Below are 15780 nucleotides of genomic sequence, written 5' to 3' on the forward strand. Positions count from 1 at the left end.
GAATCACGTGGATATGGGCAATACTATTCCAAACAACTGAGCAGAGAATAAGTAGGTGGTGAATAAGTAAACTTTCAGGCTGCCAGCATGAGGCACGAGAATATTCAGGTTTCTGGTATGCCTCACACAGACCGCACTAGCCCAACAACTCTCATGCTGAACACACATGCTACATGTCCAGCAAGCATAGAATACACCAAGGGAGGAAATCTTAAATAGATTTCCAGTTTGCAACACTCGCCCACCAAACCAAACAGATGGCCTCACCACAGAATTTAGGCAAAGACTGTCCTAAGAAACACAGACCGCTCAGAGCCAAGCAACTACCTTTTTCTCAAGAGTGCTAAGACCTCCAAACATACAGACTCTACTACTCAAACATTACACATGACATGAAAAGTACACTGTTAAAGGAAAAGGAAAAGGTCTCAAAATCAGTATTAATGATGAATACAATGGTACCTGTACTAGAACTACCTTAAGACTTAATTACATTGAAGAGACAAAACTATAAGAATGGGGGAAGGGGAAAGGCAACATTTAAGAAATAAAGATGTCAAAGAAACAGTGAAGACACCATCATACATATAATTTTTTTATTCAACCCACTAAATCAATTTTATAGTCTTTAACTGGAAAGAAAGAATAGTACCACTTCACAAAAAAAGGCATATTTAGACTAGACCGAAGGGAAATGAAAAAAATAATGCAAATTTTGAATGCAGACTGCCATCCAGTACACACAGAATCTTAAAACAAATTCCTCATTAAGCAAAAACGAAGCATTCAGCTCTAAAAACATGCTGGTTTGAAATTAGGTATGCTTTTAATGTAAAATTTTAGTTTAACATACTGGCTTGTACTAGACATACGATGACTGGAGTTTTAGCTCACAGGCAACTTGGCATCTAAATCTTCCATGCCCAGAAACCAAGACTTTCCCAGGAATCACTGGATTTATGTGCAAAAATGCCAGCTGCATACAACTGTTAGAGGCAACTTTGGAAAGCTAAGTTTTTGTGGAGAAATCTGTCTATTATGTTTCAAAGACTGAAGAAAAAAAAAACATAATAGATTCCTACTAGCTGATGCAAGAAATAACAGCAGCATGTTTTTTTCTAAATTCTAGCCCAAAGTTCTTTAAAGGGTACCAAAAATTTACTTCCTATTAACAAGAAACAAGTAAGAACAAGTTGTTGTGCAATGTGTGAACAAAACGAATGGTGCCCAAGCATGAATTAATCAGACAACATAACTGCTTACTTGATAGAAAGACTCCTTGAGAATCCAACAGATCCTCCCAAATGCCACCAAACCAGTAAATGCCACCTGTCATTTAGAATCTTTTAAGAAGTATTTGAAACATGACCTTACATCATAAACACCATTATTTGCCTTAGAAATTTAGAAATGGACTAGGCCATTAAAGACCAGAAGCTGAAGTGAAACTGAAGTGCAGTTAGATTTGCAGAAACCATTTCTGCACAGGACAAAAGAAAAGATCAGTGTGCACACAACTAGCCTCTTAAATTGTCTGTGAACCCTAAAAACAATTAAATTCACAATAACTCAAGTGAAACTAATGGAATCCGAAGACCATGCCATTTGATGGTATGATGATGACTGCGATATCCCTTGCTATGAAAGACAAAGTTTGATGATCTAAATCTTGTACTTACCATTGCTTAACCACAAAATTTATGAACAAAAGAAAGGTCAAACGCTCTCCTAATCCTAAAGTACGAAGGGAACACCAAATTAAGAAGATGGTGTGATCTCTACCTACCACCAGAAAATGACAGGACTACACAACTGAGATGGCATACATATGTCTACTAATCCACTTTGGAACACGTATGTACACACAAACTTGGCAACTCGCTGCTTCACCCAGCTCACAGTGACATTTATTGCTCAGGAAACCTCCCAAAACAAAGAAAATGCAAGTGGCTGTCCCTGAAGAACACCCAGAATTTAGGACAAAAATCCTATATAGAGCAAACACATACCCTTGCATAGGGATATATCTTCAGTTATCTTGATATGCTGCACTAATGTCAAGATCTCAAATGAGCTTTAGGAAGAAGGATGTTCTGTTTACACTAAGGCGATATCTAGTTATGTCATATATTAAAGCCTGCATTGATTACTGGAGAAGTCAAGAGGCAAATGAATACACAACAGAAACAATATTAAGTGCAGTTAAGTTCACTAGTTTTAAAAATTGTCTGAGCCAACAGCTTACTTACACAAAGGCCTCTTGCAAAGTAGTCAACTATAATAAATGAGTAATCAGCCATTTTGCTGGAAATACTGGCAGCAAAAGTATAACATACACTTTGTCCACTTTGACAAACATACAAAACACCAAAGTATGTAAAACAGTTTCTGGGTAGATGATCTTGTATAGTAATATGCAGTCTGTTGACTTATTTCAGAATAGCTACATAATATATTTGATGCTACAGAAGAGTTTCTCACCTGCCAGTAACAAACTCACCTGCCAGTAACAAACTGTAATAGCAATACTCTTTCTTCCTGAGTTAGTTCTTCCACAACATCCCAGAACCACTAAATGAAAAATAAGTTAGTTTGCTTTTTCCATTAAATACTTACAGTACTTGAAAATATAATGGTGAAACAACAAATGGAGTATTTGTGTGTTTGTTACTTAAATTCTAGATATTTTCACATCAAACTCCTATATCACTAAGTCACTTAATATACGAATGTAGTATAAAAAGCTCTACAAACTTCAGCTGACATAAGCTTCCATAAAAACAAACAAACAAAAAACCAAAACCCTCACAGCTTCCCAAGGATTAACACACAATGATCTCCTTTAACCAAAAAAAAAAAATTTTACCTGAATAACTTGATCTCCTCTCTCATAGCCACTGGTGTATTCTGTATTTTTTAACCAATCATTCACATCAATTTCTGGCATACCAGACAGCAAAAGTTCCTTCAGAAAAAACACACAGATCTGGATTAGTCTCCCTGGGTAACCTCTAATTTCAAGTGTTTGCTTATGCTATTTAAAAAGTAATGCTGTATAAAAACTAAAATACTTTTTCTGTTTAGTTTCAGACATACAGAACCATGTGTTCTTACAGAACCTAAGACTAAATTTTAATATAAAAATATTCTTGAATTCAGATCATTTTACACGATCTGTCCAGTTTAAACACATACTATCAAGGGGTAGAAATTATGATCAAAGAAGCTGAAATGGAAATAGCTTTGAATTTTAGCATGACTTGAGACAAAATTTCAGTTATTTAGTTACAGAAGACGCAACTACTGCAAAAACTAATTGGAATTTGACTCCAAGACTCAGAAAAAGTGAAGACAATAGAAAGCATCTCCTGACTTTTAAATAACTTCTGTCCTCCTGAAAGAGAAAGTGAAAAGGTTTGAAGGCCACAACATTCAGTTCCCAATTGGAAATTACAATAATTACAATGTAAGGCGTTTATCATTGGCACCTGCGGTTATCATATTCCAGGAAGATGGTCATTCTAAGTAACTAGAATAAGCAGCAGTACTTGTTTTGAGATCCTCACTGATCAGAGGCACAGAAAGCAAAATCACAATGAAAGATATAACGTGTTTCCTTTCGGGGTACTGAGCTTTACTTCTACATCATTACATTACTGATGAAGTGTGCTGAACAACTTCTTTTACAATCAGTATAGGCATCTTGCTTACCAGTTCATATTCATCAAAAAGCTGTATCAAAGAAGGTGGAATGAACATATGGAAGCCTTGTAAAAAGGCATTTATCTGAGGTTGAATGGCTCTTGTCATTCTAAGTTCAGTGACAAGCTGGACATACTCAGCCTGCAATGAAGGAAATGATATTAAGATACACAGAGTACTCCAGCATGTGTGTGCACGCAAACACAAACACACACACAAATGCAGCCCTCAACATATTACAGTCATAATATACTTGTTTCCCCCCCCCATCTTAGGAAGCCTTAACAGAATATATGATTTATCCCTACCAACTTTGTTGTATTAATAATAATTTCAATTTTTTGAAGAAAGTCTTGAAAACCTCCTCCAGTTTTTAAAAAGGAGAAGAAAAAAAAAGAGAGAGAAAAGCATTTATACCATAAACATCTGAACAGACACAATATCACAGGTTACATGCTTTAGCGATTTGGGAGCTCTGTCCCTTTTAAAAGGAGTTAGAACAGCAAGCTAGAAAAGGAATCTACCAGAACTTTGCTTTTGTTGAAAACACAAAAGCCCAGGAGGCAGTTAAAAGAAGGTTTTTTAGAATGACACCGACTTAAAAGTGCTTGTATTAAATCAGCAGGCTTTTGTGTTAAGCTGTACAAACACGTCTTATTTACCCTGACAAAACTACGCAAGTCTAACACAGCTTCCTTATTCAAAAAAGAGATTTCTACTTAAAGACAAAATCTATTCCAATACTATTTAAGATATTCTATTTCAAAGTAACGCTTTGACTTCTTAACCATGATTTCTAATAATGAAATCATAAAAACACAGCTCCCAATCAAACTATCTCAATAATTATCTTGTTTCAAGACAGCAATTTTATGAAAATACTACCTTGGTTTTTAAATTAAAAGCCCATTAATCTAAAATCTAGGCTCTGAACCTGTGCAAAAGCAACCAAGCATTCTTTCTCTGTTCTCCCTTTCTATAAAACATGATGAAGTATACCAATGAAATATTTCAAAACAGGAAAATATTTTTCAAGGGCATTCCTTGAATTTACAGAACTATACAGGGGTTGTAATTTGCTATGTAGTTGGAAGACATTTTTAGATGCGTTACCCCTATTTTACTAGGGCAAAGACAATTAATTAAGCATTTGTGAAGTGCTCTGAAGAGGAGGGACATTTCCTGAGCCTATCTTCCACTATAGAGCTGTTCCCAAAAAACAAGTTTCTATCTCCCCAAGGCTGCTTCTACAGTCAGTGGAACTGAAGTCACTTCCCTTTTCTAATAAATTACTTGGGCAGTCAAACAGCACTAGACAAAATCAGTCTCTAAGAACATCTCTCATAAGCAGTTCTGGGAAGAAAACAGAAATTTTAGCACGGCCAGGATTAAAAATAGTGTTAACACTGCTCTTCAGTGATCAGAAATATTTATTTTACATCTTAAATGTCTGTTATATATTAAGCTACTCAGAAAACAGGGTTGTAGAGAGAAATTTCATAATCTTATTTTAAAAAAATCCATTAAAAAATATGACCTGCATAATAAATACTTAATTTATGCATCACAAATGTATTTACATTAAAATTTTTAATATGAAAAATCTGGCGCTTTTAAACTATTACTGCAGCATCAGTATTACAGGACTTCCAATTCCAGGGATCTAAGTTTAAATGCAACACTGGTCAAAGAACATCAATAACTTCCAGACAGTTCTCAAAAACAAACAAACAAACAAACAACAAACAAAAAACAGTTGCTGTGCTTTATGCTATAACAAGAAATCTTCAAGCAGCCTGGAACAGCAGCACATACTGACTATCAAAATTGGTGCATGCTGAGACACCTGTACCAAAAAATTTACATAATATATGCCAGTCAAAAAAAATAGTCAAATTGTTTTTTTCCTCAACTCACTTCATTCGTATTTTATTCCCTCTCAGAACCCCTAAGAGTACATCACAAAACAGAAGCATCTTCATAATTTCAGATCTACATACACAGAAAAGGTACAATTCATTCTTCCTTAACGGGGGTGGGGGGTGGGGGGGGGTGTTGATTAAACACACAGACTCAAAACACACAAATATGATGACAAAGTTTAGTCTGGGAAAGGGGTTGTTCTGCATTTTCCTTTGAGGTAAATCAAGCAAAGATCATACAGCCCTGATTTCACAACCCCGTATGCTGTAAGACACAGATTAATGTTCATTATGATGTTCAAATTAAGAGAACAGCTACATTCTGAAGTGGTTTGAAAAAGTAAAGAATTGTTTACTGCCAAACAGCATGGCAGTTATACCGGAACATGCAATAGATAACGACAGACAGACAAGTCCCTGAGGTTAGAGAAAGCCAAAGAACTGTGGAGCATGCACTTTTGGATGATTTTTAAAATAGCATATGGTCAAACTTTGTCTACCTCTAATTTTCTTCATCCTAAAAGTAGAAAGCTGCAAGAATATATACAGCAAAGAACACAGAAAAATGCATCTCAAGGACACCGGAAAAGTGCAAGACTTTTCCCTTTAAAACTGAAACTACTATAACTGATATTTCAATTGAAGGCAGATGGATAATGCTCATTTTTACATACTTACACCATATTATCCCACAACTCTTCACCTATTACACAGTTGTAGTAAAAAGAGAAACTTCCCTCACTCAAAGAAAACAGCTTTTGACTAGCAGCTATTACTACATTTCTTAAGTGGGATATTTATTCTGTTATATTTTGGTTTTAAATAAGAGAGATTTATTTCGGGGTTTTGGATGGTTTCTGGGTTTAGTTTGTTATTTATTTTTAAGGAATAAACATTCACTTCTAAGTTTCTTTCAAAAAAATATGCTATCCTTCAAACAGATAATCTGCTAGTGTGCATACAGTAGCAAACTCTTGTAGAGGCTGAACTTACTTCTCTCAGAGGTATAGCAAATACAATGAGTTTCAAGCAGCAATCTTTTACTCCTCAGCTAAAGTGGGGAAAAAATGAAGATGTCTGTCACAGCAAAAAGATGCTGTATAAAGTAGCCACTTTTTGTTTAACCTGTTAGAGCTGTTAGGTTAAAACATAACATAAAAACATCCCAAATTCTTCAATGTGACAAAATCCCTAAACACTACTAAAACCCACTAAAACACAGACTTTTAATTTTCAACAACTTGGTTCACACTGTCAAAATCAGCAGTGAACAAGAGACAGTGCCATCTTATATATGTTTGTTGACTTTATATTTTTCAGCCTTAAAATTCAAAAATCAACTAGCATTAACAATTTAGAAGCTACTGTAACAGTTAGCTGTTTTTTAAGCACCCTTCAAATAAGAACTACCTAAACTCTAGTCCCCTCCTGGAAGAGCTGAGGAAGGCTGCTGAGCTAGCGTTGACTCACCTGTCGTACATGCGTTCAGCTACCTTTGTTCGTCTGCCTCTCAAATCAGAACTTAACAGAGCAACATAAGCTATTAATGATTGAGATTATCTTCACGTGAACAAACTTCTAATTTCATGCAAACTGATAAACTACCAACCAGTTTTAAAATGGCTATTATGAAACCACAATTTATTTCAAGTTTATCTATTTTATATACTAAGAAGTAGTTAACACTGCCAGAAACAAGAATCTATGTCTTTGCCTTCTCTGATAGGTAGTAAAGAAATTAATTATTCACTGCCTTTCCAATTAGATCTGTTTTACCATCTGTATTCTTTTATGAATTACTATATAGGAGAAGACACTGCAGAATGAGGCTAACAATATGTATTCCAGTTATTGGAACGACACTTCATCTTAATGGAAACTAGGATTTAGCATGCAAGAATTCAGAGCCCACTGCTCCAACACAAGCTAAAATTTTGTTAGAACGAATGCTGACACCAAGTGGTCATTTACCAGTATAGCAGCTAAGTTACTAGGAAAGCAGAATAAATACTGCATACTCGAAGTGAAGGTAGACTAGTGCAAAACAAATGAAAATTAAGATAAGGATCTAGACATAAGGATCAAAACAGTCAGCAGCATAAGAAAAAAAATGCAGGTCTACCCATGACACTCCTGCAGCTACTGAAAGCTATCCAGTTAGGAACTGGAGAATTCAATTAAAGGATGTCCATCTTCGCTTTCTAGATGACCTTCAAAATTCAATTGCATTATTTTGATTTCCTTTTTAAATAAATGCTGCAGAGAATTCAAGGACTTTTTTATGCTGGAATACCAAACTGTTACTATTCAATTAAACAGAAAAAGATAAGTTATCTCCATACATACTGAGTAACTTGTACATGATTCAGAAAGCTTCCTCTAGGACTTTCAGAGCACTCCATTTAACAATAGCAAAACCATTTTAATTTCATTCTATTCATATGCTGTCTGGTCAGTGACACTAGTAAACAGACCACCAGAGAACTATTTTTTACTTACTTATATGTACATACACAGAAATGTATACACAGTCCATATATATGTACATATGTAAATAATGGAAAAAAAATATAAAGGATGATTTCAAGAGTACCTGTAATACACTGACACATTACTAAATGCACAATTCATTAAAGACTACTTGAAGAATGTTTTGAATTTCAACTTTAGTAAATCTTTTTATTCAACAGCTTAAGTTATATTACTTAACTTAGGACTTCATATTTTAAATAAAGAGACCTGACAGAGGAAGCTATTATAATCCTTAGCGTTATACACTAAAAACTAGTTAGTCCTTCAGTTGTGGGTATATATAGCATGGTAAGTATGAATCAGAGCACCAAATCTTAAAAGTCTACCCAATTAGGGACTCTTCAAAACTTTTCTCCCTGGACCCAGGCATTACAGGGTTTATAGATTACTGCATACGATATATATAGTTTATATTTGAAATGTCATTTAGATGTAGATTCAGTTTTTCTGTAGCAAGTGGCATCAAGATGTTTACCATATGCTTAATACACAGAAGAAGCACACTTTACTAGACTTTGCTTTGGTAATACACTGAAATAGCAGATCCTCAGCACAAGATGTCTGGTTCCTCAGGGAAAGCAGCTGGTGGGGGGGAGGGTAGGAGAAGGGCTATTCTGTTACAATCATCTGTTTAAGTGCAATTCAAGTGTTATGCTGTTAAATCCTAGTGCTTGCTGTATAAGACATTGCTTCTCCACTTATTTTAAATGAATGCATTTTATTTATTAAAAAGAAAATAATCTATACTGTTAAAGTACATGAATCTAATTTTTAGAAGTTGAAAATATATAGTTACATGAAAAGTGAGAAATTGTACCTATTTATTCAGTCATCGGTTCTATGTGTTACTGCAGAGCAATCTAGTGCCCTAAATTGCCTTAGGGGGAGCAGCACACTTTGCAGCATTACTTACAATTTTATTTTTGGCAATTGTTACAGTTCTATCTTCCTTGTATTTTCCTATGACTTAACTTCAGGAATATTTGCAACTTCCAAAATAAACTCTTTGTTTAAATTTGACCTTATTTTCCTTCCAAATATTCTGACAGAAGGAAGAACCTCAAACCTGAAAACTTTTACAGAGATTTTTAATAGCAGTACCATATTTATAATGTTAACCTAGACAAAGGAGTAACAGTGTTGACAACTTTTTGTATATTTCCTTTAAAAACAATACATAATTTACACTTCCAGTTATTCAGAAAGTCAGTCTAATTGCTTTTCTTATACTAGCAACTTCTGAATAAACCTGTATACTCACTTTGTTATCCTGTGTAACAAGTATACTTGCACCCCCTGGCTTTAGTGGCACTTCTTCCATTGCTCCAAATACATCAGTCTCAACAGAGAAGGTCAGCTCTAAACCCAGATCACTGATATCATTATCTAAAATCCACTGCAAGTTCTTTGCATATTCTGGATCAATAGATGCTACATCCTGATAATTTACAGGTATACCTAGAAAAAAAAAACAAAATAGAAAAAAAAACACAATTGAACGAACTGGATAAAGCAAAAAGGATTCTGACTTAATATACGGTAGAAGACTGCCCTCTAGAGATAAACCTGAATAATGCAGTAATAGGAAAGGGAGAGAAAAGATTCACCATTAACTACAGCAGAATTGTACTACTTACTGTATTTTAGAAGTATCAAAGAATAAAGTATCCTTTGTGTATGTTCCCTCCACCCAGCATTGAAACAATGACATACCACGTAAGCATTATACCACAACAGGTTGCAAATTTTTATGACAATAATGGATTTCAGTGAAAGCACCTATCTGCAAGGTTAAACAAATCTCAAAAAAAAAAAAAAAAAAAAAAAACTCAAAGTTTTCTACATAATTTTTAGAAACAGAAATATCTTATTTTGCTATTCAACATCTCTTCCCTCTAGAAGAGGCTTTATAATAAAAAAATATATATGAAGATCTTTTTGTACTTAAATTTCTTCTACTGTCCAGTCTTCTTTTTACTCATGTTTGCTATGAGTCATGTTTTCTCAGTGGGGAAAAAAAAGATTTCTGGAAATTTTGTGTTACCAAACTGAACTTGAGAATCATTTAAAGAGATTGAAGAATATACAGTTGATATATTCGTCACTTCTAGCCAAGTATAGAAACTACCTATTTATATTCGCTTCCCAGTCACAGCCCCCAAGAACAGATTTGGGCAAACGTGTCCAGAACAAGGTGACTATGAATTTGTACAAGAGAACTACCGTCTTCACTAAACAACAAAGTGAACCCCAATTACTTTAATTCTATCTAATACTAAGTCACAGTAAATACCTGGAAAGGGGGAAGAAAAGTAAGTAGGCTCAGAGAAAAACAAGTTATTGCTTCAACATCTTTCATGTGTTTGCAAAGTGTCAGAATAGTGTTCCATTAGTAGAGGTCTTAGCATGGTATGGACTGGAGAAGCAATACGAGAAGGAAGCCATAACACAAGATGTTTTGCATTATTTCACTAGAGGACCTGACTTGGGCTGAAATGGCACACACAAGAACTTTATTTACTATAAAGCACTTTTTTTTTTCTAATAAAAGCAATAAATCAGTTTTTGAAGAAATAGATAAACTTACTAATGAATTTTCACTGTCATCTCTCCATAAAATTTAATAGCTATCCAGTAATTTCTAGAGGACTTTCACTTTCCCCTGGTAGCAAGCATATGTGCATTTCACACATGAAATGTGGAAATAATGCTGTCTGAGAGATATAAGCAAAACTTGGGAGAAGACACAAATTGAAAAGTAAGAATCTGAGACTCCTTTAGACAAGAAACTGAACTAGAGTTTCATGACGAGACTACAATTGTGGACAGCATGTTGTAAGACTAAAGCACTAAACTCACTTATTTTCCTGACAGCTCAATAAAGAGTCAAGCAAGAAACGTACCAGCTTATTAGGACAAAATTTGGGTCCCATGAAATACTACATATATTCCTCTTGCTATGTCTTTAAGGCATCTGTAGTTTGAAAAGGAAGACAAATTAATCTAAACATAATTGTGATAAACAAATACTTCTGTACAACACAGACCGTCAAGGATATTACAGGTAAGCTCCAACACTCAAATGCAGCAAGTATTCAAGGATTCTAGGGCCCACAGCTCAAAATGCACTGACCCAGAAAATAATTTTCACTTTTATTTATGCCATTTCAAGGAGTATTTATTACACTGCCAGAGAGAGGTCTTAAGTCTAAGAGCAGATAGCACAGGAAGGAGTTTATCCACTAGGTTGCTATTTGTCTTTGTGGATTGGAGTTAGAATCTTCCTTTTCCAAATAGAAAAGTAAATGGCTCCTTAGAAAAGCTACAGAGTAACTGGATAACAGTACCAGTGAAGTGCTCTCTTCTCTGTTTAAGCACAAGGCAGACAGACAGGCAGTTTGAGAAAAATAAAGCTAAGAATAAGAGGACTTGATTTGATTATATTTCTGTATCCATAATAGAGCACAGTCCTAACAAACAAAAGGAACTATGGAATAATGCTTGATTTAATAGGACAAAAAAATCATGCAAACTATATACCTAACGTGTTGTAAGGCACATTAATTAGGTGTTAGCTGGGTCATCACTTTAAAAAAAGAGTTAGTGATCTTCCCTACCTGACTTTGTTGCAGGAAGATCTCAATTCACCACAGCAAAAAAAGGTGATGTACCCACCTGAGTCTCAAAAAAGTGGCCACATTTGTTCATACAGGTTTCAGCTTCTAATTATGGCACTTCCACTTCAGGTCTGTTACCAAAGAGAAGAGTTTCTTTGAAAGAGGCTCACACTATTCCTCAGATACAGGAGGTCTTACTACACAAATGATGGTTTCAGTGCCAAAATTAACAGGAAAGGCCAGGAAAAACAAGGATCTCAGTGCAAGGTGAGAAAGCAAAGGAAGGGAACGGTCTCAGGCTTCAAATGGAGTTTTATACTCCATTACTTAAGGCCTCTTGAGTAGCTGAAGGGAATCTCTGTTGTGTCTGTAACCTGGTAATCTGTATTTGGCATGAACAACAGTTAGCATAACCCATAGCTGAACCTGAAACTAAATAAAGTAAAACAAAAAAACCCTCAGGAGTATCTGCTGCTGTGCAACTCAGATTCCTCAAGAAGAGAGAAGATACACGAAGCTGAGGGAAGAGGCCTTGGAAAGGCTTAAATAAACTATTGCAATTGAGGAAGAAAAAGCAATCACTTCAGAAAGCGGAAGTGTTACTTACCAGACTCAGAGAGCTGGAAAAATTAGAAGAGACGACAAAAAACTATGAACCTTTTGAATTTAAAGAAGCTGAATGTGCACAAACCTCTTGAGAGTTTCAAGATGTCTGTTCAACAGAATGGCAAGATGTTATTAAGAGGGGCTGGTGAGGTCTTATTAATAGAGACTACATATGGCTGCTTAGTTTGGAATAGTCATGAAAATATATACATATTTCATATACATATATGAAATATATGTATTTCATATGYGTGTGTGAAATTATACATATATATATTGTCAGAATAGAGGCCATCTTTCCTCTCAGTAGCCAACTGTTTATTTGCATATTACGCTGAATTCTCACTTAGTAAAAATATCATTCTGCAACATCTGGATATGAAGCAAAAGAACAAATCCAGTAATCTGAGATGAACTCCAGACAGCCTGAAATTTCAAAAGTGGCAGACATCTTTAAATTGAGAATATAAGAACAGGTTGCTGCAGTAAAATGGAAAGAAAAAAAAAAAAAGAAACAATAGGTCGTCTTGTCAATTCAGAGACAAAGAAATCTAATGTATTATCACAATTCAAAACAGAAAAGAACCCTAATTAATTAGTGATCATCTGGTAGATAACAAAAGCAACATCTGACTATTCTCAAATCACAGAATGAACAGCAGACAAATACTTTTCTTTGATTTGTGAAACCCTCACATGGAGATTAGCTTGTGTCACTCTTTTGTTCATACCAAGTAATGCCTTGATGTCAGAGACCAACTCTTGACTCAGTGCCAAATTGTGCCACACAGCAATGTGTCTACTTTGATACCTTTCTTATGGTAAGATCAATGACTAAGGAAGCCTTATGAGGCATTGCCAAATGGTGCTGTTTCAGCCTGGCTCTCCTTCATCGGTTCTTTTCCAGTACAGAGCCAAAGAAATCCTAGTCTCTGGCCCACAGCAGAGAGCGGTATTAAGGGACAGAATTTAAATGTATCCCCAGTCTTATGTAAGATCTTGACAAAGATGACTACGTCTATCATCAACAGGCCTGTAACAGCATAAGGCCTGAACATCTTCAGAAAGGTGACACAGTAAATCTGAATTTAAGAGTTGATTTGTCCCAGACTCAGCAAACATCACTGAAAGACTGCAGATAGACAGAATGATTACAGAAAAACAGAATGAGAATCCCTTGAGAGCCTTGCTAGGCCCTAAAGTAAGGAGTGGTTCTTGAAGAAGAGGTAAGACTTTCTACTTCAAGCTATCTTATACATCCAAAGAAGATTAAGGAATAGCACTTAAACAGAATGGAAATTCTGCATGCAGTGGCAAAGAAATTATATTTATTTGGAGATGTAACAGGAAGACAAAAGGGAATTCACCCTTCCATTGCATCTTTATGCAAGAGGAAAAGTTTTTCATGACAATGAAAAACCTCAGCTGAACGCAGAGGCATCATGTTCTACAACCAAGAGGCACAAAGATGCTCAAAGAGCAGAGATGAGACCCAGGCCACAGGTACCAACAGCAAATAGTGTCCCTTTTAAGTCAAAAGGGGCATAACTGCCACATATTTACAGCAACCAGGGTGGTATTCCTAACTCCTTAGGCAATAGCTGAAAGGTGGGGTTTTTGACATTGAGGAAGAGGACATATGACAGCCAAGATTTGCTAGGAATCCCACTTCAAACCTGGAGCATGAAGGGGAAAACGGGAGATGAACTAAAAGGGTTGTAGGGAAATATTAAAAAGAAAAGTTGTATTTTTTTAAGGATTTTTGATCATTCCTCTTGAATACTACAGTAAGTGTATACATTCATTTTTCTAGGGAAGGAGATGGGATGAACCTGCATTAGCTCTAACACACCATTTTTGAGAAATAAGTAATATTAGTGGAGAGGGAAGCAGGCAACAGTATGGACTCACCTTGCCAAAATATTACATGACTGAATGACTGCAGATATAAAAAACAATGCCTGGTAGATTTTTACCAGAGTTCATAAACATTATCAATTTTGTAAGCTTGACCTAAGTAAATTAGAGAATGATTATTTTCATTTCTCTAAGAAACTACTCATCCATTTTTTCCTCCAAATTTAAATGAAAACCTACAATAGGACTTGGATTAATATATCTACTATCAAGACAAAGTCAATTATTTCAACCACAGTTTCAAAACAAAGAAAACCACCAAAACACACACGCACACACACACACACACACACACACACACACTCCACAAAGATTAGAAGTGCCTGTATTGGTTTCACATACCTCCAGCCCAGAAACAATTACACAGAGTTTCAGACCAGAATATTTTACAAACAAATTTGGAATAAAAGTACCAATGCACATCTCGAGAATGACATTACGTGACAGGACAGATGAATTTCCAAACTGTGATGCAAGAATTACATACATCACAAAAACAACTGGCCACACTAGTCTGCCTTTCAGACATTCCCAGTTAAATCAGCAACACTAAAGATTAAAGTCTCCTAAATTATATGATTATGCTTTAGAGAGGTTAATGGTGCTTTTTTAAAAATTTAAGATTCAAATTTGACATATAAATTCAAAGATTAGCTATTTTTGTTAAAAGTTGCTAGCGGTATGAAATTCCCATATACCTTTGCTAACATATTTCTGTATTTTGCAACTATAACACTAAGAGAGGCTTAGACTGGAATAGCAATTACTGCCATATTATGCTGTAACTGATGCACATAAAAGTGTAGCAAGACACTCATTTCCAAGATTCTTTTTCAATTTTAACAAACTTACACACACAAAAAAAAAAAAAAGAAAAACAAAGTTTACTGTCCAAACCATTGCAAAAACTAATCAATTACATTATGTAGTTCTCTAAATTTTAATAAAACCATACCAAGAATATGTTTGTAGAATGACCTTGTGAAATAAATGTTCACCAACTGCCTGTGATTCAGAGCTAACCCCAGGATCTGGCCAGCAAACCTGAAGTAGTTCAAATGATCTGGATTCACAGAAGAGTTGCTGTTTGGCTGGAAAGTTGTTCCTATAAAACAGAAGATTATCACATTCACTACTTTGTTTAAAAAAAAAAAAAAAGTGACATTCATTTTTGTCAAATACACTGAGCATCTAAAACCACTGAAACCAGTATATAGGAAATAAAAGGGTGCAATTCTTTTTCCATGTGTGTTATCACATTACAACACTAYAGGAGAAGAAAGATAAACAGGTTCCATGTTCCAGTTACCTTTTATAACTTATTTTACTAACTTTAATCTTGCAGTGATGACATTTCTGACTATACACATTCTTGACCTTTTGGCAAAGTTTTTGTTTGAAATCTTTTATTAGATGAAGGAACAATAATTCCTACAGAATACATAAACGAGCACAAATTCTAGAATAGGAAAGTCTTGCTCCTA

At 35.1% G+C, this 15780-nt stretch overlaps 1 protein-coding gene across 6 annotated transcripts in view; it reads right to left on the minus strand.

The window, feature by feature from the left end:
* Positions 1–15780, minus strand: part of HACE1 (HECT domain and ankyrin repeat containing E3 ubiquitin protein ligase 1) — a 73727-nt gene that overhangs the window by 18300 nt on the left and 39647 nt on the right. For all 6 annotated transcript variants that reach the window (XR_003253485.1, XM_026065711.1, XM_026065713.1 and 3 more), the window contains 5 exons: positions 15252–15401; positions 9418–9614; positions 3712–3843; positions 2867–2965; positions 2501–2571 (listed from right to left, as the gene is read on the minus strand). Coding sequence is in view for 5 of the 6 variants with exons in the window: in XM_026065711.1 (XP_025921496.1) it covers positions 2501–2571; positions 2867–2965; positions 3712–3843; positions 9418–9614; positions 15252–15401 (649 nt within the window). In the remaining variant the exon portion in view is untranslated. The remainder of the gene's footprint in view (positions 1–2500; positions 2572–2866; positions 2966–3711; positions 3844–9417; positions 9615–15251; positions 15402–15780) is intronic.

The sequence above is a fragment of the Apteryx rowi genome, unplaced genomic scaffold (genome assembly GCF_003343035.1).
Source record: "Apteryx rowi isolate R43461 unplaced genomic scaffold, aptRow1 scaffold_230, whole genome shotgun sequence".
NCBI classification, from domain to species: Eukaryota; Metazoa; Chordata; class Aves; order Apterygiformes; family Apterygidae; genus Apteryx; species Apteryx rowi.